Source organism: Aquila chrysaetos, chromosome 4 (genome assembly GCF_900496995.4).
Source record: "Aquila chrysaetos chrysaetos chromosome 4, bAquChr1.4, whole genome shotgun sequence".
Taxonomy (NCBI): domain Eukaryota; kingdom Metazoa; phylum Chordata; class Aves; order Accipitriformes; family Accipitridae; genus Aquila; species Aquila chrysaetos.
Window position 1 is genome coordinate 7,537,046 of NC_044007.1, and position 24,001 is coordinate 7,561,046.

The following is a 24,001-nucleotide window of genomic DNA, read 5'->3' on the forward strand; positions in this document are numbered from 1 at the left end:
AACTACAGTAATCAAACAAACAAAAATAGCCTCAAAAAAATTAAAATAAGGGAGTTAAATATATGTGGAATGGCTATATCTAGAGCCATCCTGCATGGGTCTAAAAGACTCCAGTAAAAAATGCAATAAAATTTTCAATTTTTAATGCAGCTGCTCTATTACTGCACCCATCCCCATTCCTCTATGAACTTCAGAAAACTCTACCTATCCTCCTCAGCCATTATTTTGTTACTTCAAAAAAAAGCCTTTTTAAATCTCAAATTTAGCCTCCACAGGAGGTCCTAATTCTAAACTGACATAAAATGTAATACATTAAGAGCACGAACTGTGCATAAGAAACATAGGAATTTGTTTCAACAAATGCACATTATTACATTAGTTGAGTTCACAATAACTGTCTTTCATATGCCACCTTAATTTTGTAGAAGCAACAAGGAACCTAATTTGAATTTACAACAAAATGAGTGGTTCATGCTAGAATGATGTCTACAACACTCAGCGTACTCAGATTAGTAATAATATCCCTACTGAAGGACTCAAACCAATCTTTATTTAAATTGCATTCACAGGCATTGTAAGTTCTATTTTACAGTCTACGTACTACTGTCAGCACTGATCTGAAAATACATTTCAGTCACCAGTATGACAAATATTTTGAATAGGCCTTTTTATTTAAGCAATTCAAAACTAATCGAACACCTATTACCTTCAGATCAAAAATGCTCCACTAAAATCTGTTTAAACTGATTAATATTAGCAATAAAGTAGAAAGTACTACAGTAGAAACTGAAAGTAGTAACATATACGATATTAACAGATGTTCAGTCAGTCTTGCTCAGAAAAAACCAAGATGTAAACACAGGCTTCAGTCCCATATACCCACCCTACTCCACTGAAAATTACTGTATCATATTATTGTGAAGAGAGTTTCTGAACTTAAAACAAAGTGCTAAAATTTCCTGTATCATTTACCTACTCTTAACAGCTTGCTTTAAACATGGATGTTTTTACATTAGCAAGGCTAGGAATCCACTAACTGCAGAAGTGTCAACTCATTTGTTCCAAAACTTAAAAATAAAAAAAAATTCCAAAGGCAACTTAAGCATGTGGAAAAACAGTACCCAATGTCCTACACTCAAGTACTTCAAACTGGGATGCTACATCCTATCAGGACAAAAATACTTGACTGCCATCTTCCTCCCTGCTTCAGGAACACCTAACCTTGCTGTCTAAATACTGGCAGGAACATTGGCTTTTGTCCTGCTTTGAGCAGGAGACTGGACCTTCAGAGGTTTCTTAAAGCCTCAGGCACCTTATGAGCTTTCCTATAAGTAGAACACATCTGAAAAGGGATCCTTACTGTCTTGGTTTTACCTACCATATCTACTGCGTAATAGCCTGTAGATGATACGATTCTCTTTCAGCAAGTACTTTTTTTGTGCTTCCATATGATAGCACAAGTGGCCCACAAGTCCCAAAGCCAAAGCTCTGGACACCCTCTAAACTATTTAGAAGGTGTGTGTTCGTTTTGAGTTTGTGTGGCAGGGTTTTGGAAGTAGGGGAAGGGCTGCAGGGGTGGCTCCTGTGAGAAGCTGCTAGAAGCTTCCCCGGCTCCAAGTCGGACCCACCTCTGGCCAAGGCTGAGCCCGTCAGTGACAGTGGTGGCGCCTCTGGGAGAACAGATTTAAGAAGGGGAACCTGCAGTGAGTGAGGGGATTGGAATGGGAGAGGAACATCTCTGCAGATACCAAGGTCAGTGCAGGAGGAGGAGGAGGAGCACGGGAAAAAGGGATACCCCTGCAGCCCGTGGTGAGACAGCAGGCTGTCCCCCCCCCAGCCCATGGAGGGGAGCAGGGGAGCAGATGCCCACCTGCAGCCCATGAAGGAGCCCACACCAGAGCAAGGGGATGCCCCCCAAGATGGCTGCGACTCCATGGGAAAGCCCACACTGGAGCAGTCTGTGACTGAAGGACTGCAGCCCTCGGAAAGGACCCAGGCCAGAGCAATTCGTGAAGAACTGCAGCCTGTGGGAAGGACTCACATTGGAGATGTTCACAGAGAACTGTCTCCTGTGGGAGGGACCCCACGCTGGAACAGGAGAAGAGCATGAGGAGTCCTGCCCCTGAGGAAGAAGGAGCAGCAGAGACAACACATGATGAACTGACCCCATTCCCCGTCCCCCTGTGCCACCGGGGGGAGGAGGTCAAGAGAACCAGGAGTGGAGTTGAACCTGGGAAGGAGGGAGGGGTGTGGGGGAGGTGTTCTAGGGTTTAGGGTTTACTTACCATCCTTGTTTTGATTTGATTGGTAGTAAATTAAATTGGTTTTGTTTCTTCCTGAAGTTGAGCTTGTCTTTTGCCCATAACCATAAGTGGTAAGTGATCCCTCCCTGTCCTTGTCTCGACCTACGAGCTTTTCTTTATATTCTCTCCTCATCCCACCATGGCCAGGGGGGAGGAGTGAGCAAGCAGCTGCATGGTGCTTTGTTACCGGCTGGGCTTAAACCATAACAGTATGGTAGGAACAAAATGGAGGAGTTAGTATTAAATGATCTTTATGTTTAGAAGACATTTCTTACGGAGTTTTAGACATAAGCCTAAAGTAGTTCCCTCAAAAAAGCAGCATGTGTAAACATGACAACTGGCAGTATGGATATAAAGCTACTTTGGGTGCAGATTTCAAATGTAAAGCCATTACTTTTTATTTCAGAAGGGGATCCAACATACAGATCTTGTACTACTTGAGGCATAGGGCTTAGACAAAATAAAGTTAGTATTTTGTATCAAGAGCCCTTACAAAAAGCTGTTCCATCCTTTTCATTTATATGTATTAACATGATCAGGTAGCCCTTACACAAGATTTAACTTGTCATCTTGGTGAGTCATCAAGAAGGGTCTATATCCTTTATTATGTACATAGCACTACTCAAACATTTTGTGATTCTCCTTTGACAACTTTCACAAGAAGGAAAAGCACAATTCATATCTTATTTGAAAAATGGATACAACCTGCAGCTCTTAATATGCATATATCACATTTTAAACTATTGCCAAGTTGAAACACTAGCCCATAGCACATCCAGTTATTGAACCCTAAAGCAGACAGACTCGAGCACTATTAAAGACCACACTTCAAGCTTTAGGGCACTGACAGAGACAGTATAGTCTCAAAATCTGCCAGATTCAAACAAACCACATGTAATACCGGAATATACCTACACTACCAAAACACATCTTAGTAGGGTATCTTCCATCCCCATATTTTAGATAATTGATAATTACACAAATAAGTAACAAATAATTAACTGTTTACCTAGCATTATGCAGTATTTATGTAGCTATCAGCAAGACAAAGTAGTCTTATCTATCCTTACTTCTGTAACAATCATTTTGAGCAACTCCAGAGCTTTACTAGTACCCTCCATCCCAACTGATGGAAGGCCAGGGTACAGCCTCACACTCTGGCAATCCTTAATTCAGTAAGGTGTCGCACCCTATTGAAAAATCCTAGTAAAACACAATTCACACCTCTAAGTCACAATTCACTTGAAATCATCACTAAAACAGAAATTTTAGGAAGCATCCACAAACGCTGAGGGAGCTAGCTGATATTATTGACAAGCTACTGTTTTTGAAAGGTCATGGTCATCAGGGAACATTCTTGATGACTGAAGCAAAGCAAGTATCAGTCCTATTGTCAAGAGCAAGGAGGAGGATCTGGAGAACAACAGCATGGTAAGACTCACCTTGATCCCTTGGAAAGTGATGCAGTAAACAGCCCTGGAAAACCATTTCCAAACATATGAAGGACAAAGTGAGTAGTCTGCATGGATTTTTATGACAGGGAAGTCACACCAAACCAGAGCGCCTTCAACAATATGAGCACCTCCACAGACAAGACAAAAGCAATTGATGTTGTCCACTTCATCTGTAGCAGGGCTTTTGACACCATCCTCGTGTAAACTGATGAGGTACAGGCTAGAGAAATGGACAGTGAGGTGGACTAAAAACTGACTTGCCTGGCTCAAAGGGTTGGCATCACAACCAGTTCAGCTGGAGGCCAGACACTAGTGGTGTGCTCCAAGGGTCAATACTGTTTAACATCTTCATCAGTGACCTGGATGATAGGACAGAGTGCAGCTTCGCAAGTTTACAGATAATAGAAAATTGGGAGAAGTGATTCAAACACCAGAGGGTTTCAATGACATCAGAACTACCTTTAAAAGCTGAAGAAATGAGCAGACAACAAATCTCACACAGTTCAAAGGGAAGTGCAAAATCCTGTACCTGTGGAAGAATAACCCTATGCACAAGAACAGACTGGCAACGAAACAACTAAAAAGCAGCTTTGCAGAAAAGGACCTGGGAGCCCTAACAAGCTGGACAGCACCCAGGAACGTATACTTGCAAAGGCCACCATCCTCCTGGGCTGCACTAGAACAGCATTGCCAGTTCTGTGAAAGTGGTGATACTTCCTCTCTACTCAGCACTGATGCAAGTTTTAGCTTGTTTGATTTCTACTGTTTTGCAGAAGATTTTTGTAAGGATTTTTTGAAAGAAAAGATTTGTTCCATCTTTGGTATTTAAAAAAAATACTAGTTCTAGCAAATTCTGCCCCCATCCCAAGACTTATTTCTCATGAAATACTGTAGCCCAGAAAGCTTTGATTTGTTATCTGAAAGACTGCCAGAAATTCATGTTGCATCATAGGATTATATATGCTCAAATAGCCCAGAGAAACAGATTCAGACAGAGCCAGTGTACAGCAGTCCATTGTTTCCCCTCTCCATAGCCCCACCATTACTCTGCTCTGCATGGCTGAAAGCATACACATCTCTTCCCACTGCTTCCCAGAACACCATGCTGTCTTTTTTCTGTCCAATAAAAACTTGTCATTGTTCATATTTCACACAGCGTTAGGGAAAGGAACAGAGATGAGGCTATCACAAGTACCTGTAAGGTGTCTAAATTCTTATATTTAATTCAGTGAAACTCAGAGTTAGCACCAGACACTGTTAGGACTTAGAAAACTCATACCCACTAGATCCAACATAACCATTACCAACAAGTGTAATCTCGCTCTTACTACAGAAATTGAGAAAAACATCTATACATTCCGTGACACTGAACTGGTCAAGTGTCATGGTTTAACCCCAGCCAGCAACGAAGCACCATGCAGCCGCTCACTCCCCCCTCCACAGTTGATTGGGGGAGAAAAGTCAGGAAAAGCAATAAAACTTGTGGGTTGAGATAAGAACAGTTTAATAGAACAGAAGAGAAATGAATAACAATAACAACACTAGTAAAATGACAATAGTAATAATAAAAGGATTGGAATATACAAATGGTGCACAATGCAACTGCTCACCACCCACCAATTGACACCCAGTTAGTCCCCAAGCAGCAATCCCCCCACCCCCACTCCCCCCAGTTTATACACTAGACATGACATCACATGGTATGGAATACCCCTTTGGCCACTTTGGGTCAGCTGTCCTGGCTGTGTCCCCTCCCAACTTCTTGTGCCCCTCCAGCCTTCTTGCTGGCTGGGCAGGAGAAGCTGAAAAATCTTTGACTTCAGTCTAAACATTACTAAGCAACAACTGAAAACAGTGTTATCAACATTCTTCTCATACCAAACTCAAAACATAGCACTATACCAGCTCCTAGGAAGACAATTAACTCTATCCCAGCTGAAACCAGGACGTCAAGTAAAGTAGGAAAGTGAGTGCTATCACTGCTTTGGAGCCTATAAAAGAATTAACAGTATATGCTGGAGTAACCTTCATGCATATCTGTGTTGATTCAATCTACTGTTCATAATTTTCTCAGCTTGTTGATTCTAATACAACTTTCCTGGTCCTTTAATGTAAATTGCTCAGATTCCTGAGACTTCATGACTGCAACTTTGTTTACTAAAGCACAAACCATTGATGTGCAAGTAGGCTGTGTGAAAAGGTAAACTTGTACAGAGAGAACATGAAACTACAGGTTAACGAAGGGACATAACATTGTGGATGGGTTGTATTTTAATCCATACAACAAAATTATATCTTAAGAATTTGCAAAATGCTTTCAGGTGTCCTGAAGGTGTCCTGGTTTTGGCTGGGATAGAGTTAATTTTCTTTCTAGTAGCTGGTATAGTGTTATGGTTTGGATTTAGTACCACAATAATGTTGATAACACACTGATGTTTTCAGTTGTCACTAAGTGTTTACACTAAGTCAAGGATTTTTCAGCTTCTCATGCCCAGCCAGCAAAAAGGCTGGAGGGGCACAAGTTGGGGGGAACACAGTCAGGGCAGCTGACCCAAAGTGGCCAAAGGGGTATTCCATACCATGTGATGTCATGCCCAGTATATAAACTGGGGGGAGGTGGTCACAGGGCAGCAGGGGAGGGGGGGATTGCTGCTCAGGAACTAACTGGGCATCGGTCAGCAAGTGGTGAGCAATTGCATTGTGCATCACTTGTTTTGTATATTCCAATCCTTTTATTATTATTGTCATTTTATTATCATTATTTTTTCTTCCTTTCTGTCCTATTAAACTGTCTTTATCTCAGCCCACAAGTTTCACCTTTTTTTTTTTTCCCCCAGCAATTCTCTCCCCCATCCCACTGCATGGGGGTAGTAAGTGAGCAGCTGTGTGGTGCTTAGTTGTTGGCTGGGGATAAACCACAACAAAAGGTAACAACCCAAAGATCCTAAAGCATTTGTGAATTCTGGTCCTCACATGTATGAAAAATCTGCAGAAGTTAGTTGGTGCCTGTAGAAGAAAGGGGACTAATTCCAGCACACCTTTCTGGATTACTTTAACACACCTCTAATCCTTCAGAAGGCCATTACTCCCACTGCCAGCAGATAAAAGAAGGAAAACACTACTTTTGATACAATTATTGTAGGCAGTACTTTTAGTTTATTATTTGTCACCCATTACAGTCCTTGGCTGCAGTAATGTAGCTTGGCAGGAGAAAAAGCATACAGAGGCAGCTTGTACAACTACTGCCCTATAGGAAAGTGCAGATTAAAAAAATTCATGTGGAAATTATGTATGAGCTTCAATGAAAACTGAATTTTAAGAACTCTTAGCATCCAAGTTAATTTTTAACTAGCAGAGGGATAACATTAATTACTCTCCCTTCCACATGCTCAAGAGCAGGTGAATCCAAGTATCTTTTCTGTGTATGAAGATACATATTACACAGAATTAAGCAGATTGCTACCACACTCAATTGTTTCCAAATATTATTCTATTAAACTTATTCTCATAAAATCAGTCAAATCACTTCATGGAATTTTAGACCAAGATCACACTTCCCTAGAGGTGTGATAAACCTTGCAAGTCCAGTTTATGGACTCATTCCAGCTGCAACTCGTAAGGGAAGGAACCAACATCTCTGCCAACAGACCAGTTTCTCCAGGAAAGAAGTGAGATCTAAGTCTGCCATAAGCTTGTTCTCTGTAGGACCATGTGCTTATCCATGTAGCACCTTCACTGAGGAAAGCAATCTTCCAACTTTTATGACACCTGTCAGAGAAAGTTTTTTTTTCTTAAACTAGTCTTTTTAACATTCACCTAATAGAACATTACTCAACTTTCCAGACTGAAGAAAAAATGAAACAGAACTCCATGATTTATACCTGCATAAATATCTGAAGTAACTATCAATTCATGCCAGTATGCTTTTGCTGAAACATACCTTGTAAAGAAAGTTAAAATATACTACAGTTTTAGTAGCATTTATGCTATGTGTCTTCATGTTTAGCTTAAGTAGAACTAAACAGTTCTTTCTAAGTCATATTTCAGGTTAGTAAGTTTGTTTATAGAAAAGCATCTTCAGTAAAAAGTATTTTTAAAAGCCCAAGGTCAAGTTTCTTTCCAATAGACACGGTTATGTTATAGCTGTAAGAAGCAGATTACCTGCATGGTCTGTGCAACTACTCAGCAGTCAAGATATTGCAAATTCATTTGTCTTACAAATTTGTTTTGAAGACAGTTTAAAATCAAGTGCTTATATGGAAGTGGAAAACATGATGCCTCAGTTTTACCGCAATTTCAGAACTCACATTATCTCACATAGTTATGTGATGAATTAATGTTACAAGTATTACTGTTTTAGTTTTAATCCAGCTAATTTCAAAATCCCAGCTTTCACTGAACACTACAACTTTTCCCAGTGGTAATTGTGCATTATGAATTTTCTTATGGGAGTACTTCCTATATTTAATAGTTTAAATAACAGATTTCAGTACATTTCAACAGATTTTACACAGAATAATCAACAACTAGGAAGTGTCACATGCACAAGGAGCTGATATCTTTAAGTGCAGTGGAACAATTCAGTCAGGGAAGTACACCTACATTCAAGGTGAGACAACAAAACCAAAACTGAACTGGTCATATAGATATCAGTAGTGCTGGGAAAATACAGAAGCTGCTACTAACCACAGAACCCTGCCCTGCCTGTCCACCACTTGCCTTCATAATTCCATATATTCAAGTTTCTGCTCCATCACTTCTGTCCGCCAAGAAACAATAAGAAAAGTGCCAACACCAAGAACCTGATGTGCCATTACTTCTTGGTTCAGTGATATTTGAATTGCTTCTATATGTGAAAGAAAATTTTGATGCTCCACTTTCCAAAAGTATAGAATCAAGTTATCTTCTAGATGTGGCAGAGGACAAAGGGGATGCATTTTAAAAAATGCAGCTGCCCAAGAAATTCAGGGTCTCAGTGCCCAAAGGATGAAGGACAGCTGAGACAGCAATAACCATTTAATATGATAGATTGTTCTATCACTCCTTGCTACTAGAGAAAAGCAAAGCATAAAATTGCATTTGGGAAGAACAAAAGACCACAACAGTCATAAACAGGTACTTATGGTCCCATGAATAAGTCTTCCTAATCAATGTTTCATATATATATTAAGTTTCAAATCTCACTTCTTCTTGATTCATTGATTTTAGAGCAAGTGCAGGAATGACTTACCTAGCTACAAGCAGAAAAACCACCCAAAATGCTGGAATGTGCTACTTTGCATAAACCCAAGAAATAAATGTGCTTAACCGAACTGAAAGATCTGACTGTCCACTAATAATAAAGCTGGAAAGAACATTTAACAAGGTAGAAGTTAATCTCTTCCTCAAGCCATCAGGAGAAATACAGGCACAAATACCTCTACCAAATTTGACATGGGTTTAAAAACGCAATCATCAGTGTTTCACAGAGCAAGACAATACCAGAAATGCTAGACTGAAACTTTGTTAAATATAGAATCATAGAATAGTTTGGGTTGGAAGAGACTTTTAAAGGTCATCTAGTCCAACCCCCCTTGCAATGAGCAGGGACATCTTTGACTACATCAGGCTGCTCAGAGCACCATCCAACCTGTCCTGTCAGTGGGCACTATGGAGAGAGTCCATCTCTCCATCATCTCCCCCCCATTAGGTATTTACACACAATGTTAAGAGTCTTCTCTTCTCCAGACTAAAGCCTCATGTCTCCTAACCTTTCCTCATATGAGAAGTGCTCCAGCCCTTTAACCATCTTCATAGCCCTTTACCAGATTTGCTCCAGTAGCTCTGTATCTCTCATACTGGGGAGCCCAGACCTGGACACTGTACTCCAGGTGTGGTCTCAAGTCCTGACTAGAGAGGAAGGAGCACCACATTTGACCTGCTGGCAATCCTTTTCCTAAACCAGTCTAGGATGCTGTTGGCCTTTTTTGCTACAAGGGCACATTGCTGGCTCATGTTCAAAGGACCAAAGGTCTTTTGTGCAGAGCTGCTTCTCAAGTGGTCTATCACCAGTGTATACTGGTGCATAGGATTATTCTTCCCCAGGTGCAGTACTTTGCACTTCCCTCATTGAACCTCATGCAGCTCCTGTCAGCCCATTTCTCCAGCCAGTTGAGGTCCCTCTGAATGGCAGCAGCACAACCCTCTGGTGTATCAGCCAGCATATCTGGTATATTTGTATTTGCAAATTTGCTGAGGGTGCACTCTCTCCCATTGTCCAGGTCATTAATGAAGATGTTAAGTAGTATCGAACCCTGGCACGCACCACTAGTGACTTGCCTCCAGCTGGGTTTATCACTTAGTGGTTCAGCCAGTATTCTTTCCACCTCACTGCCCACTTATTTTACCCATACTTTTGTCAGCTTGTCTACATGTATGTTACAGGAGACAATGTCAAAAACTTTACTAAAGTAGAGGTAAACAACATCCACTGCTCTTCCCTCACCCACCAAGCTAGTCACCTCATTGTAGAATCCTATCAGGTTGGTTAAGCATGATTTCTTTGATTGCCCCTTTGGAAATCCATGCCAACTACTCCCGATCACCTTCTCGGAATCACAGAATGGTATAAATGGAATAAACATAGAAACATATAAATGGAACTACATTCCCAGGATTACTCTTTTTTGTAGTACCCTTTTCTGAAGACACACACAGCTAATTTAACAGGTTACTATTCCAATTTACTATAGCTGTATCTTAAAAATATGTACATAACACTAAATTATCAGAAAGAGCTGGGAATAAGGAAAAGCATTTTTTTCCCACTAAATTCATACAGCTTTTATTTTACCCTTGCATAATAACTATCTATTGGCAGTACCTCTTGACAAGAAGCAAGGGATTAACTATGTAGCTGGCCAGGAGCATCTATTCTCTTTAATCTATTTTTCTGAAGGGGCCATCTGCTCTTATTTCTTCATTTCGTGGCCTAGCTTGAAATTGCATTCACTATTCTGTTAGGATTTCAATTAGTTACATGTAAAAATTTCTTCCATGTCAGGATAGCTGTCTTGAGGATGAAATACTGTAAGATGAAGAGGGAAAAGGGGTTATTACCAAAAGCTGATTGACTGTAATTGATACAGCTCAAATAACTAATTAGTCATCAATAAAATGAAGGGAAAATAATGCCCTACCATTTGTTTTATTACAACACAGCTTGACATCCATTACTGACAAGTATGCACAGCCATGTTTTAAGGTGCTGAATCTGAATAAAGGGACTATGTTTGCTTTCTGTATTCTCTGCACTCAGCTCTTTTCAGATGACTCTGCAGAAAAGCTTCAAATCTCAGCTCTGATAACAGCACCAAAACCTTCCAAATGAGGTGCCCAAAAATACCTCATACAAATGCTGACAAGACATACCTATCTGATTAGCATCATTTTCACAGACTTACAAATAATGAGTAGTTACTTCTGAAAAATTTACTCACTACAAGTACAGGTTTGAGCTCTAGCCAGCTATTACTTCAATATAATAGTATCAAGTTAAGCAAAGGATTCTGAAAGGACTGTACAGAATGAAACCTATGGTTTTACATCCTACTTCAGAAGTACTTTTCTTTCCCACTTGGATGATTCAAGTTTTTTCTATCCATTTCACTGTTTTCCCCAGCAGAAAGACCAAGCAGGAAGCTATCCAGCAAGCTGAGTACTTTAGTTAGTGCCTAGAATGGCTAACTTCTCCGCATCACAGAATGCTTTGGATTGGAAGGGACCTTAAAGATCATCTAGTTCCAACCCCCGTACCATGGGCAGAGACACCTTCCACTAGACCAGGTTGCTCAAAGCACCATCCAGCCTGGCCTTGAACACTTCCAGGGATGGGGCATCCACAACTTCTCTGGGCAACCTGGTCCAGTGCCTCACCACCCTCACAGTGAAGAACTTCTTCCTTACATCTAGTCTAAATCTACCCTCTTTCAGTTTAAAGCCATTACCCCTTGTCCTATCACTACACACCCTTATAAAGAGGGCATTATCCTCACGCAAGCCATCATAACAGACAGCCTTCTATCCTAGACAACCAGTCATTGAAAGTTGGTCACTGCTTTGAGCACATTGACAAATATAAGGGATCAGTGCCTTGAGGACCTACATGCTACTCAGAGGCAGAAAACACATTATGTTAGCATAATGCTCAGCATACCACTGAAGTCTAAAGAAACTATGATATACTGGTTAAGAAAGCAAATCACATCTGTTTTCCTCTATTGGGGCATTAATTTAAAAGGGATAATTTGTCTAGAGTTCTTCATAGAGCTGATCTCACAGCCAGCTACTTGCCACAATGTGAAAAACACATCAGCATTTTTAATTAACCTTATATTGAACTATGTGAACTATTACTTAGTGTTCCAAACAAGGTCTATTATTTCAGGAGATTTGTAAATTCAGTAAGTGCATCTATGAACAAATGATTTATAAATAACATTATGGTAGTTCCCCTGCACTTTCCATTTAATCAGTTGATAATAATAGGATGTTCTAAGAGCTTAAAGTTTAAGAGTCTGGCAAAGTATTTCTTTCAAAACTTCATTCAACACTTATCAAATTGGACTGACAGCAGTCTTACTAGTTAAAGTATACATCAAGAGAACAGCACAGGCCAAAGCTCTTTCAGGTCCCAGCCATATCTCAATTGTATTTGGAAACCCTGTGGCCAAAGATAAGGTAGTTCTATTACAGCCACAGCATTCAGTCTACATTTGAGCCTCAGCTTGTGATCAAGGTATGAGCAGTAAAGACAAATACCTGAGAAGGCTAAGCAGAAAGATGCAACCAATACTAATTTCAAACAGGCCAGTTACCAATTAAAGCCTTTATACCTTGAGCATCAACTTTTTATACTCACGTAGTGAAGCTATATGAAAAGCAATAATGACAAAGTGATCTCTAAGCACTGAAGGCTCAGTTAACCAAATACCGGCTTTCAGGAGGGACCGCGTTCTAAGATGCAGACAGAACACATGCGGCTGCAAGAGTTCTTGTGACAAGCGAACACCCAGGATGGCACCCAGGACTCTGGTGCAGCTCCCCCAAAAGCAGCTCCCGGCTTTCCCTGGGGGGCTGACACCCCTTCCCGACCATCCCCTTTCCCGGGGAGCCCCGGTCGGGCTGCATCGGCTGCGCGCCAGCCCCCCCTGCTGACGCAGCGCCAGCACTGCAGTTACGGGACGGTGCCGTCACACTGCAAGTGCAGCCTGCGTTGTATTCTAAATAATTCCAAAAAAAACGGGCTGCGAAGCCGTTCAGAAGAAGCTCCACCCAAAATTAAAAACTGCATGATGATTTCTCTAGTACTTAGCGACCTGCTGCTAATAGAGATTTCTCACACAGGGATAGCATCCAAAAACCTTCCTGAGTAAGTTTTCTCTTCAAAATTCCAGCATCGCTGTATTTAAGATGCTCTCTAGGTATCCTGCAGGAAAACCCATTGTGGAACACTTCTGCTCTTTCCAACGTGTGCTCATAATCATACTCATAATTGCCCAAGGTCCCCAAATTCACAGAAAAAATAAGGCTGGAAGAAATCTTAAAAGGTCATTAATTACCTCACAAGCATTTTATACAACAACACTTATGTCACTCCCAGCATTTGTTTCACATGGTATTAACAGGCTTCTGTGAAGTGTCTGCAGAAGAAATGTCTGAAGAACAGATACAGTAAGCTTTAAAAACATGATAAATCTTCTGTTGTATGCTTTTATACAGTAGGCCAATAAAAACCTAATCATTTTTCCAGACCATGGATGCATGGTGTAATAAAAAGGTCAAGAGTGTGTGATAAGTGAAAAGAATCTTTAAGACCAATTTGTGTTACACAAGACAAATCGGACCACAGTAGTCCTTTCCACTCTTAAGATCAAGTACTAAGGTGCCACATTTCACCTTGCAGACTAGCCAGCCTAGGATATCATTAGGGTATCTCTAGAAAAGCAGCAAGCGTTAACTAGAGCTGAAGATACCACTGCAACCTATCTGCTGTGAAGCAGAAAGTGAAGCAGAATAGTTCCTCCACACACATCGGGATTTAAATGGAGAAACTGTGTCAAATCATTAGTAAGAAACTTTCACTTTAAGAAACTCTTCCACCTACCACAAAAGTTTTAGGAAACCCCTGTAAGGAAGGCAGAAAACTCAGCTGTGACACTGCCTTCTTCCTTGAAAACAGGACGACTTGATCCTAAAAAAAGCAGGCTGGAAGTAGTCATGAAACCATCAGATAATTAATAAAGTGAAAAACCACTCTAAGTTTCTGAACTTCCATGACTGTACAAATTGACCAAGAACATCGTACTCAAACTGTGTGAAAGCAAGTCTAGAAGAGAAAAATTTGTTTTCCTTCAAACTTGGAAAAGGGTATAGGGTATAGTTAAGCTTAACAAAAAGCCATGAAAGAGCCAGACATGATGGACCTTAGTCCTTTTCACTTTTGCAGAAAAGGGTGATTTTTTTTTACTTCACTGGTTTACCCCATAAAGCTGTATCACTCAAGTCTGCATACAATAGAGCACATCGTTTCTGCCTCGTAGCAGGAGAAACAACAAAAAGATCAGATCCTCAGTATGTGAGGGTTAAGGAGCTCAGGGAACAGAAACTGGGCTGCTGACCAGAGACATCAGGACTGGTGCTTCATTGCCACCTCTAGTTGACCACCTCTAGTTCATTAGGATACAGATCAAAAGGAACCAGTAAGGAAAACTTTTGTCCATTATCAGTTAATGGAAAAGGAGACACATGAAAGGAAGAATGATTGCATTAAAAGCAGTACTTCCATTTCTACATCTTTCAAAGACATTATCCCAAAGCAGCAGGAAAAACTGGCTGAAAATATCTACAACATTTTGCTTTCAAACACATCCGCCTTCCAGAGTACTGTTACTGGAGGATCAGAGGCAGTAAGAAACTACAGATGCATTTATTCTCCAAGCATTCAGTAAGTGCAGCAGCATTCAGTATCAGAGCAACAGCAGCAGTTTTGACTTCTTCCCAGATTCTTTGTCTTGTCCACAAAAAGGCATCTTCCCCTACTAGCTATTCCTTTTGTACAACCCAAACGGAGTAATAAAGTTGAAAATCAGTAAATCCTCAAAGGATTTGCAACTTCAGATTTTCACTGTCACTACATTATGCCAAGATCAGCACAGGAGCAGTTATAACAAATTTTCTTTTGGATTAAGTGCAAGAACAATAGGTTTACTGAAATGATTTCTAATCTTTTAGGTTTCCAATTATTTTGTCAAGAAATTCTTCCTAGAAAATAAAGGCCTATAAAAGAACACCTATATAGGCCAGAAAAAGTGAAAGATTTACCAACTACAAGAATTAAACTGACATTTGTTTGCTGCCTTGCAACTTTGTTGCTGTTGAGCTGCTAGCTGAAGCCAAAAGCCTGATAAACACATCAAAATAAGAAATGGAAGGCAGCCAGCAAAACAGCAACTGGAAACAGAGAATACGAAGGAAGGAAATCCATTTAACTTTCCAGTTTCTTATTAATTTTACCTTGACAATACAGTAAAATTATGAAAAATGACAACACAAAACAACAAGTGATAAATATGACAAAATTGAGTTCAAGCAAAAGAATAATTTAAGATAGGACAAACACACAAAGAATAACACAGGCACTGCTCAGCTGTTGAGACACTCAATTACATCTTTCTCAGCTTAACAAAAATGTTTCTTCATGCCACCTCTACAGTTGCTACTCTTTAATTTGCTCCTTGTCATAATTAGCCAGCCTACATCTACTGTATATCCCAAGTCACTGACAGTTCAGTAAAGAGCCTAACAATTTAGTCAAGATCAAATGTCCAGAAATGCATCTCATTTTGAGTCAAAGATGTCAAGAGATGCAAAATCTACCAGTTATTATATTTAAGAGTTAATCATCCATTGCTAAAGCACTGTGCTTTATTTTTTCACTTGCACTTTTTTGGCCAGACATTTCATCACCAGTTTAAAGGGCCTCTTAGCACCTTTATTTACTTCTGTGACAGTAGTAAGGCACTCAAACCACACATTAGCAATCACTTTCACAAACCAATCAGACTAGCAAGAGCCCTACAGACCTTCCCAAGCTTGCAAAGCATTGTTTTTTCCACGATATTCTCAAAGATTAAGACACAGGGACTTCTGTACCTAGAATGTCAGAAGAAAATTAAATTCCCTAGTTCGTGTGCCCTTCTCTTAAAGCCATAAAGATACTAATTTTCTAGCTAGTGTTGCACTTGGAAGTCACACTCAGCTAGCAGTATACAGATCTAAAGTAATTCCCAGAACTACTACCACCCTACCATGCAGCTCCAATTGCACAGGTGAGACTTGCCTTCCCAGGTCACAGGCATAGATAACTCCACTTTATCAAGATACTCCACTTGCCCAGTATAAACATCCTGCCCTTTATAATTTTCTACTTAAACACAGTATTAATAATGTAAACATTAAGCTTGCAAAACTCCTGCCAAAACCAGGACAAGAGCTCAGCTAAGAACAGTCAGTTAATTCACCATAAAATATTAGGTGTGTCAGTTACCAGTTAATCCATTTAAACATGCTTTTTACTGAAACTGTTAAATACTAATTAATTAAAAAGTCATGCAGTACCACACTGAATATTGTACAGTGGCTACTCAACTCTGAACTTTGATATCCAATTCTTTTGTTTCTTAATTATACTTGAAGTCACAAGTGGGGGGAAAACTCGGAGGGCAGAAAGGTTACATAACTTGCACATACTTAAAATCTATGTCAGTCAAACAAGCCACAGGCCAGAAGAGCAGCCATTCAGTGCTGTGACCTTCTTTCTGATTTCTCCAGTAAATAAGTACTCAGAAGGTTACAGTTTTAATTTGCATGGCTGGTGTCAAAAAGGATTGAAAGTGACAAACCATGTCAGTCTAAATTTGAAACCTTTAAATTCGATCTCTCTCATTGACTGCCAAAGTAAGTGTGCAAGTGAATTAGAAGTCAGCTTTAAACTAAATGTGATCATCAGTGAGTGGCTGCAGGCTAGAGTCATGCTTCAGAGCAGATGAGCCTAGGGTGAAGTATGTATGATTATCTTCAGCTGCATTTCACAGCAGCCCTGTTAACATGATTGGAATACCTGATAAATCACTTGCCCAGCCTTTTAAGAGACAAAGATTGGAATCTAATTGTTAATAAGTCCTGTGACTTTCCCAATACAGTTTCACTCCAGTAAAAACAAAGAACCAACCATTACAAAAATGTTACTTCTGAAGTGTTACTGAAGGAGGAAGGCTGAGACATGAAGGACAATCTCTGAAATCTCTTCTTCACTCCAAATCATATTACTTTTCATGCTGTTTTAAGAAAATAGAAATAAGAACCAAAGTCAGCCTTCACTGGTTTTATGGTGCTACCATCACACCATATTCATTCCTATTACTGTCACTAAATTTCTCATCACACTGAGCCTGCCAAATAACCAATTCCCCCTGCACATTTTCATAGACTTGTTTTGAAGTCTGATTACTAGAAGACAACAGAAGAGTTTCTTCTTTCTAGTTAACCTCTAAGACAGACAAAGTGACTTGCTGACTGAAAAGAATCTTTTGTCTGCAGGGCATATTACAAAATTTACTGTTTTATTCAAATTAATAGAATGCTCTGAGTAATCTTAAAACCCAATCAGATTTCTTCAGCAATATTTGCTTTACAAAACACCTAAAATATTCATAAACTGTTTTGCCAGCCTCCAAGAGCAGGACACTTGAAACAAGTGTTGCTCACATGATTGAGACTACAGTGAGAAATAAAGGGAGAGTTCGAGGTTACACAGCCACAGACTACATGTAACACCATTAGGGGCTGAGAACGAGCAGCACCACACATCTTTCATGCTATGAAATGCTTGTCTACAGATGAAAGTGGATGATTCAGCAGCAAACTGATTGTTTATACCACAACATATGTATGTCACTTCACTACATATAGTGAAGAACATTTTAGAATTGCAAAAAATTAGAATTCTATTTGTGAAAAATTAATGAAAATCCTTGATAAGTGCATGCCCAGAAGCCCTTGCATACCAAGACAGATATATTAAAAATCAGTAACATCTATGGAACCTTAACTTATCAAGTTCCTACTTCAACCATTTTTATAAAGCTATCCCTTACCTGCTAAAAAATCAGATTGTTAATATCCTCCACAGTGCAGAAAGTCAGTACGCTTTTCCTCACACTCCATTCTCCCTGATATTTATGGAGGTACTGGTCTGTTTGATTATTGAACTCCTACTCAAAATTTGACACAAGAAACAGCAAGCCTCTACTGATCACTACTAGACACATGGATCAGTAAAGTCATTCAATATACAGCTAGCACATACAGCCATCTACTGATGGGAAGGCTTGTTATTCCTGTACATCATCTTGTTGACAATTTAAAGGAAGCCTCAGCAATTTAAGATATTACCTCAAATCTCAAAGTAGCTAAAATGAATTCCACAGGTACAGTCTACAGAGAAGTAAAAGTTGTCTTTCAGCAACAGCACCAAGAGTCAAAAGTATTTCAGCTGCCTTAACTTTGATTACAGAGGCCTCTCCACCTACACATTTAACATTACACAAACTTAAACAAGTGCCAGGCATCTGTTTTAATGTCTCCCCTGTTACAAAACATGTCTGGTATCAACATGTTTTATTTACATGTAGGTTCTTCCATCTGCAATTTCACATACTTTACCCAACATTCACAAAATACTTGTCATAAATCAATACTACACATAAATGTGAAAAAAGACAATGAAGATAAAGTAACTCTTCTCTTACAGATCTTTCAATATTTTTACAGCATCACTCATGAACTAAGTTATGACAATCAACATTACACTTGCACATTTACATACATCCCAAATGCAAAGTCAGCCTTCAAAATAAAGGTCTCAATAAAAGGTTAAAAAGTAAAGCTACTTGGTACCTTGCAATGATAAACACAAAGAACTAGCCTGATTTCAGAACAAGCATCACTTTCACATACAGAAATATTTTTCAGATTTTGCATAAAGATGAGCACCTGAGAGTCATAAATAGTGAAAATACAAATACACATGTACTGAACTCTTGCTTCTTCACAGAACCTCATCTTTCCCAAGGTTCTTCAATTACAGAACTTATAAGACAATAATTGGACATAATGTTCCAGTTCCCATTGTCTGGTACCAGCTGCAAATTAATCCTATCAGCATGGTCACCTTACTACACATGCAAAATAAGTCTACTTCCAATCCATAACATGTTTAAAGGTTTACAGGTAAAAACATCCCCTTTTTAGGATGGCTTAATGTTCAAGTACGCAAGTAAATCATCTTAATTAGAGCAAAAGATATAGTCTCCTGCAAAAGATTCCTACTGTTCTAAAATTTAAGCAGCAGCTGAATGTTTCAATGACTGTTTAAAGCAAAATCTAAGCAATAGGTCTTACATTTGTGTTCCAAAGAGACAAGTCATTGAATACTTGAGCAGAGTTTTCAGCAAGAAAAATCAGCACTTCCATGTACTATGCAGGAACAATGAAGAACACTGATCTTTGATTTTAATGCTTTCAAAATGTTTAAAACAAGGTTTTATTAGGGCAAGAGAAGATGCTGTCATGTCTTAATTCTGAAAGATAGATTAATAATACTGCCCACAGAAGTATTCTTGCAGCATCGTAGTTATCACCACATTGTTTTTTCAACTGAAAGGCTACCCTGGAACATAAAGCATGTCAAGCTCCACTTTTTTCCTGTATCATTTAAAATTATGTAATTTGTGTGTACCCAAATTATAATTTGTAATTATAAGCATTATATGCAAATGTGCCCACTTCCATTTGAGAACTATAATTAACAGATTTTGGAAGTCTAGACACAGGACTTTTCCCTAGAAACCAAATTTCAACATTGTTAGAAATTTGTTAGCGATTGGGCTCTTTTGTCTAAGCAGTACACACACTTTAATTCCTTTAGCATCTCAGAAGGATTTATTAATTCAACCATACAATTCTTATAAATCAATCCTGAGTTTCTGCAGAAAGTTGGCTAATCTGCAGTATTTCAGTTTAAGTAAATACAGATAGTAAATGTAATAGCATTAAGACATCAAAATGCTATTACATAATTAAACTGGTTATTTTAAGCACTTAAAACCTTTGCTAAGACATTCTCACACATACCTGGAAAAAGCCAAACTCGGAAACATGTTTCATCCTAAATTGAAAAGCTGAACAAACCCAGTTTAAAAAAATTAGACAAGCCATTTCATTTGCCTGCTTACTGAACTATCACAGAAAAAAACTCCGTGGACCTAACGTATTAAGTACAAGCCAGAACTATTACATATATAATTCTACTAATTGCCTTCATTTAACTCTATAGAACTATTACAACTGAGACAAAACAGTCACTGATAAAGTTAGTGTCATGACAGGATGCATTTGTAAAACATCTCCTGAAGTCATATATTTCCCACTTGTATTATACAGTCACTTCATCTTAATTTATTCTTCGGTGACTCTACAACTGCCTAAAATATGTACTTTATACAGATATTATACAAATTTGCATTTTAAACTACAGTTAACCAGTCAATAGTCACCCTCTGCTTAATCTTTTTTTTACCTGTCTCTAACACATGAAATACTTCAGATTTAATGCAAGACTTCACTTTCAAAGTAAGCAAAAAATCTAGAGACATACTAGAATAAAGAGGTTGGATCCATGTTCATCTACATTCATCTTTTCACTGACAGTACAATTTAATTTTGGAGCTGAAAGTATGCATGCAGATACCAGGTATTACATGATAAAAGCAAGCAAAAGTTTGTCTGTCCTCTAATTTCTTATATCAATGAGAACCGCAAAAAACTACCATTCTCCCAAAAAGTCACAGTTTTGTTAACAGCCATATAATTTTATCTACTTCCATAAACACTGTTTGTAAAATAGTAAATCACATACTTCTGTAACTTCCTAAAATAATTTATACACACAAAAAAGATTCTCCCTTCACTATCTGGATAGGAACTTCACTAAATTCCAGCCTTAAATTCTCAGCCATCAAACTAAATTCTAACAAGTTGTTTTATTTACAGCAAACAATACAAATATCTATTTCTTAACATAATTGTCCTTCTCCCACCATCAACAGTGACATTTTTACAAATTCAAAGTTAGGAACGATATGCAAAAAAACAGCCATCGAAGGACATGTGGCTACAAATCACATGGCATATGCATTCCACTGCTGAAACTGTGACAGCTACTCCTAACTTCAGAATATTTCAGACAATAGTTGATTCTCCTTCTGATTTAGAGATGGGCATTCATAGTCCATTACACATCAAAAACTACAACAATGCATTAAAAGAAGCCACATTGATTTAGACCTATTCCTGTTACAGGAAGTAAAGTACACTAGCACAGCTTTGTAATCATTTCAATTGAAGCCAAAATCATTTCAGCTGTCATTAAGTTATATTAGAAGATCAGTTCATAACTTACTTCACTTGATCATTCCAAGCACTGTATCAAGTGTTTGTCTCTACAGACCTGTACTTGAAAGACACTTGCCAGTTATACAGTACTTCCAAGTTTACATTAAACCTTACTATAAATCACAGAGAATTACTTTTCTATTCAGTACAGGATCATTGAAACAAAGAGCTAGCACTTCAAAGCACATCTGACATGTCAGGTGCAGAAGGACTAGGAATCATTTATTATTTGGGGTTATATAATTGCAAAAGAAAATATGCTCTGGGGTTTTTAAAAGATGCACCAAAACATATTGCTCGTTCCTTAATATTTTAGTTAGAGCCAAAAGTTCCTAGGAAAGAGCTAGGTTGTAGGCTCCTTTTTAAAAAGGCTCACACATACATAAACAATAAGCTGTTTATTGTTCAGAAACGCGTTAGCAGGGTAAAACAAGAAAACCTTTGGGGGATTTAATCGACTTGAAGCCCAAGCAGAGGACAGACGACCCAGGCTGTTCTACACAACAATTCAACTTGGACTAACGGATAATTCAAGCAGGGAGCGATCACGCCTTCGCTATCGTAAAAAACACCGATGAAAGAGGAGAATTTTGGGAAACCAGTCCGGCGTCCGCTATTGTTTGGAGAGATGCTCAGCTTGCCAGAGGAGCAGCCCCGGACGCCTCGCCGACCGCCGCGGGCAGCGCCGGGGCTGGCGCGCAGGGCAGAGCCGTGCCCGGGCAGCGGCCGCCGGAGCTGGGCAGACCCCCCCCGACTCCTCCGCCCCAGCCTAGCGAGGGGAAGGAGGCAGGAGCCGGTAAACACCCCCGCAGCCTGAACACTAGAAAAACCCACCGAGCGCTGCGGGACGAAGAGTAAACCCCGCACTGAGCATCCTCGGCGGCCGTCACTTAACTACGGCTCGGCCCCCACCGCTCGTCCTCCCCGGCGGGACGAAGCGGCCCCGCTCCGACCCCGCCGGCCCTCACCTTGGTTGACCAGCCGCAGGGCGTGGGTGAAAGACGGGTCCAGCGAGTCCTTCTCCGCCATCAGCTCGGGCAGGTACTTCTCGTCCATGGCGGCGGCCTGGAGCGGCGGCGGAGCCGGGGCGCCGGGTGGCCCCGCGGGGAAGGGGGCGGCGGCGGCGCGGGTCCGAGTCCCAGGCGGCGGTAAATCCTCGGAGGCAGCGCTTCCCCCTGGCCGCCTCCCGCCCGGGGCTGCGGGGACGCATCCAGAGGGAAGCGCCGCAAGCCCCCCCGGCAGGGAGCGGGGAGGGAAGGGGCGCGGGCCGGGGGGGGTTGGGGGGGGGGGACGCCCCCCCACACCGGACAAGGGGCGCGGAAAAAATCCCTCTGCTGGGGAGAGGGAAGGAGGAAGAGAGGCGCCCCGGGAGACGCTGACCCCGGGCGGGACGGGCCCCCCGCCGGCCTCCCGCACACACGCGCGTAGAAGAAAAAGCCGAACGTGAGGCGGCCGGCGCAGAGCGCGGACCCGCACCTCCAGCGGCGCTGCGCCGACTGAGCGGGCGAGCACCTCCGCGCCAGGTTTAAATACCTCCGCCGAGGCCACGCCCCCTAACCGCCCAGGAGCCTCGCCCCTGCCCACCGAGCCACGCCCCGGGACGCTGCCCCGCCCCCGGCTCCTCCCGACGGGCGGTGATAGCGGAGCCCCCTTCTCTGTCGCCCCGCCTACTCAAGCGACGGCTCCTACTGGGTGGTGTGGCTTGTCAATCAGGGACGGGCTGCAGCTTCGGATTGGCGGCAGCTCCCGTCCTCCCCCGCCCCGCCGCCGGTGGGGGTGTGTGTGTGTGTGTGTGGGGCGGGGGGTGGTGCTCGCGCCGGGGGGTGCGGCGCGGGGCAGGCGTTCCCGCCGCGGCGCCTGAGGGGGAGCGGGCCGGGGGCCGGGGCGGCTGCGAGGGGCCGTGAGGCGGCGGGGAGCGCGGCCTCTCATCCAAACCGGAGCGGACCCTCTCCTGAGAGGAGAGCTGACGCTGTTGCCCTCCGGCAGCTCGACAGGCGAGCGCCCCGTCGGCGCCGGCGGATCTGCGGGCGTTCGGCCTGCGGGAGTGGCCCGAACGGCGAGCGGTGGCGAGGCGGGGGGCGAAGGGAGCCGCCCGCCGTGTCCCGCCTGCTGCCGGCCCCGCTCCTCTGCTCGGGAGCCGCTCCCCGAGGCAACGGGCTGTGTGAGAGAGGCTCCGGGGAGCCGGGGCAGCGTCCCGGCCCTCCCTGTCAGATCTCAAGGGGCGGGGGAGCGAAGAAAGGCAAGATTTGTTTTTAAAGGAGGAGTAAAAGCGCGATTTTAACTTTTTTTTTTCCCTCCCCCCAAACAGCGGTGCTCTGTTTATCCAGCGTTTTGTACTTACGCCTCTAGTAATACAAAGCACTTCATAAATACTAGCTAGAAAATCTTATTTCCGATGAATTACACCGATGGGCCATTGTAAGTGGGCTTGTGAAATCAGTAGCAGCCTGTTTTACAGGAAAGAGAAGTGAAGTTTAAGAGACCTTGCTCAAGCCTATTTTCCTATTTTTTCAGTGGGTACACTTGGTATATTAGATCATTATTCACTTTGATCTTTAGCTTTGAGGCTTTACATAGCTTCCTTATTAGACCTTAGGTGTTTCATCAATGAATCTTCAGTGACAAAAGCCCAAAGGAAACAAGGCTAACTGTTCTCTGTAACGGAGCACAAGGGAAAAACAGAGGAAAATT

At 41.3% G+C, this 24,001-nt stretch overlaps 1 protein-coding gene across 4 annotated transcripts in view; it reads right to left on the reverse strand.

Annotated features, from left to right (window-relative positions):
* The window catches only part of KHDRBS3 (KH RNA binding domain containing, signal transduction associated 3), a 101,751-nt gene extending 78,926 nt beyond the window's left edge, over nt 1-22,825 (reverse strand). For 3 of the 4 annotated variants that reach the window (XM_030011466.1, XM_030011465.1, XM_030011464.1), the window contains exon 1: nt 22,279-22,825. In XM_030011466.1, the coding sequence (XP_029867326.1) occupies nt 22,279-22,366 (88 nt within the window). In that variant the 5' untranslated portion in view covers nt 22,367-22,825. The remainder of the gene's footprint in view (nt 1-22,278) is intronic. The other variant, XM_030011467.1, reaches the window with a different exon arrangement.
* Nucleotides 22,826-24,001: the final 1,176 nt, after the last annotated feature.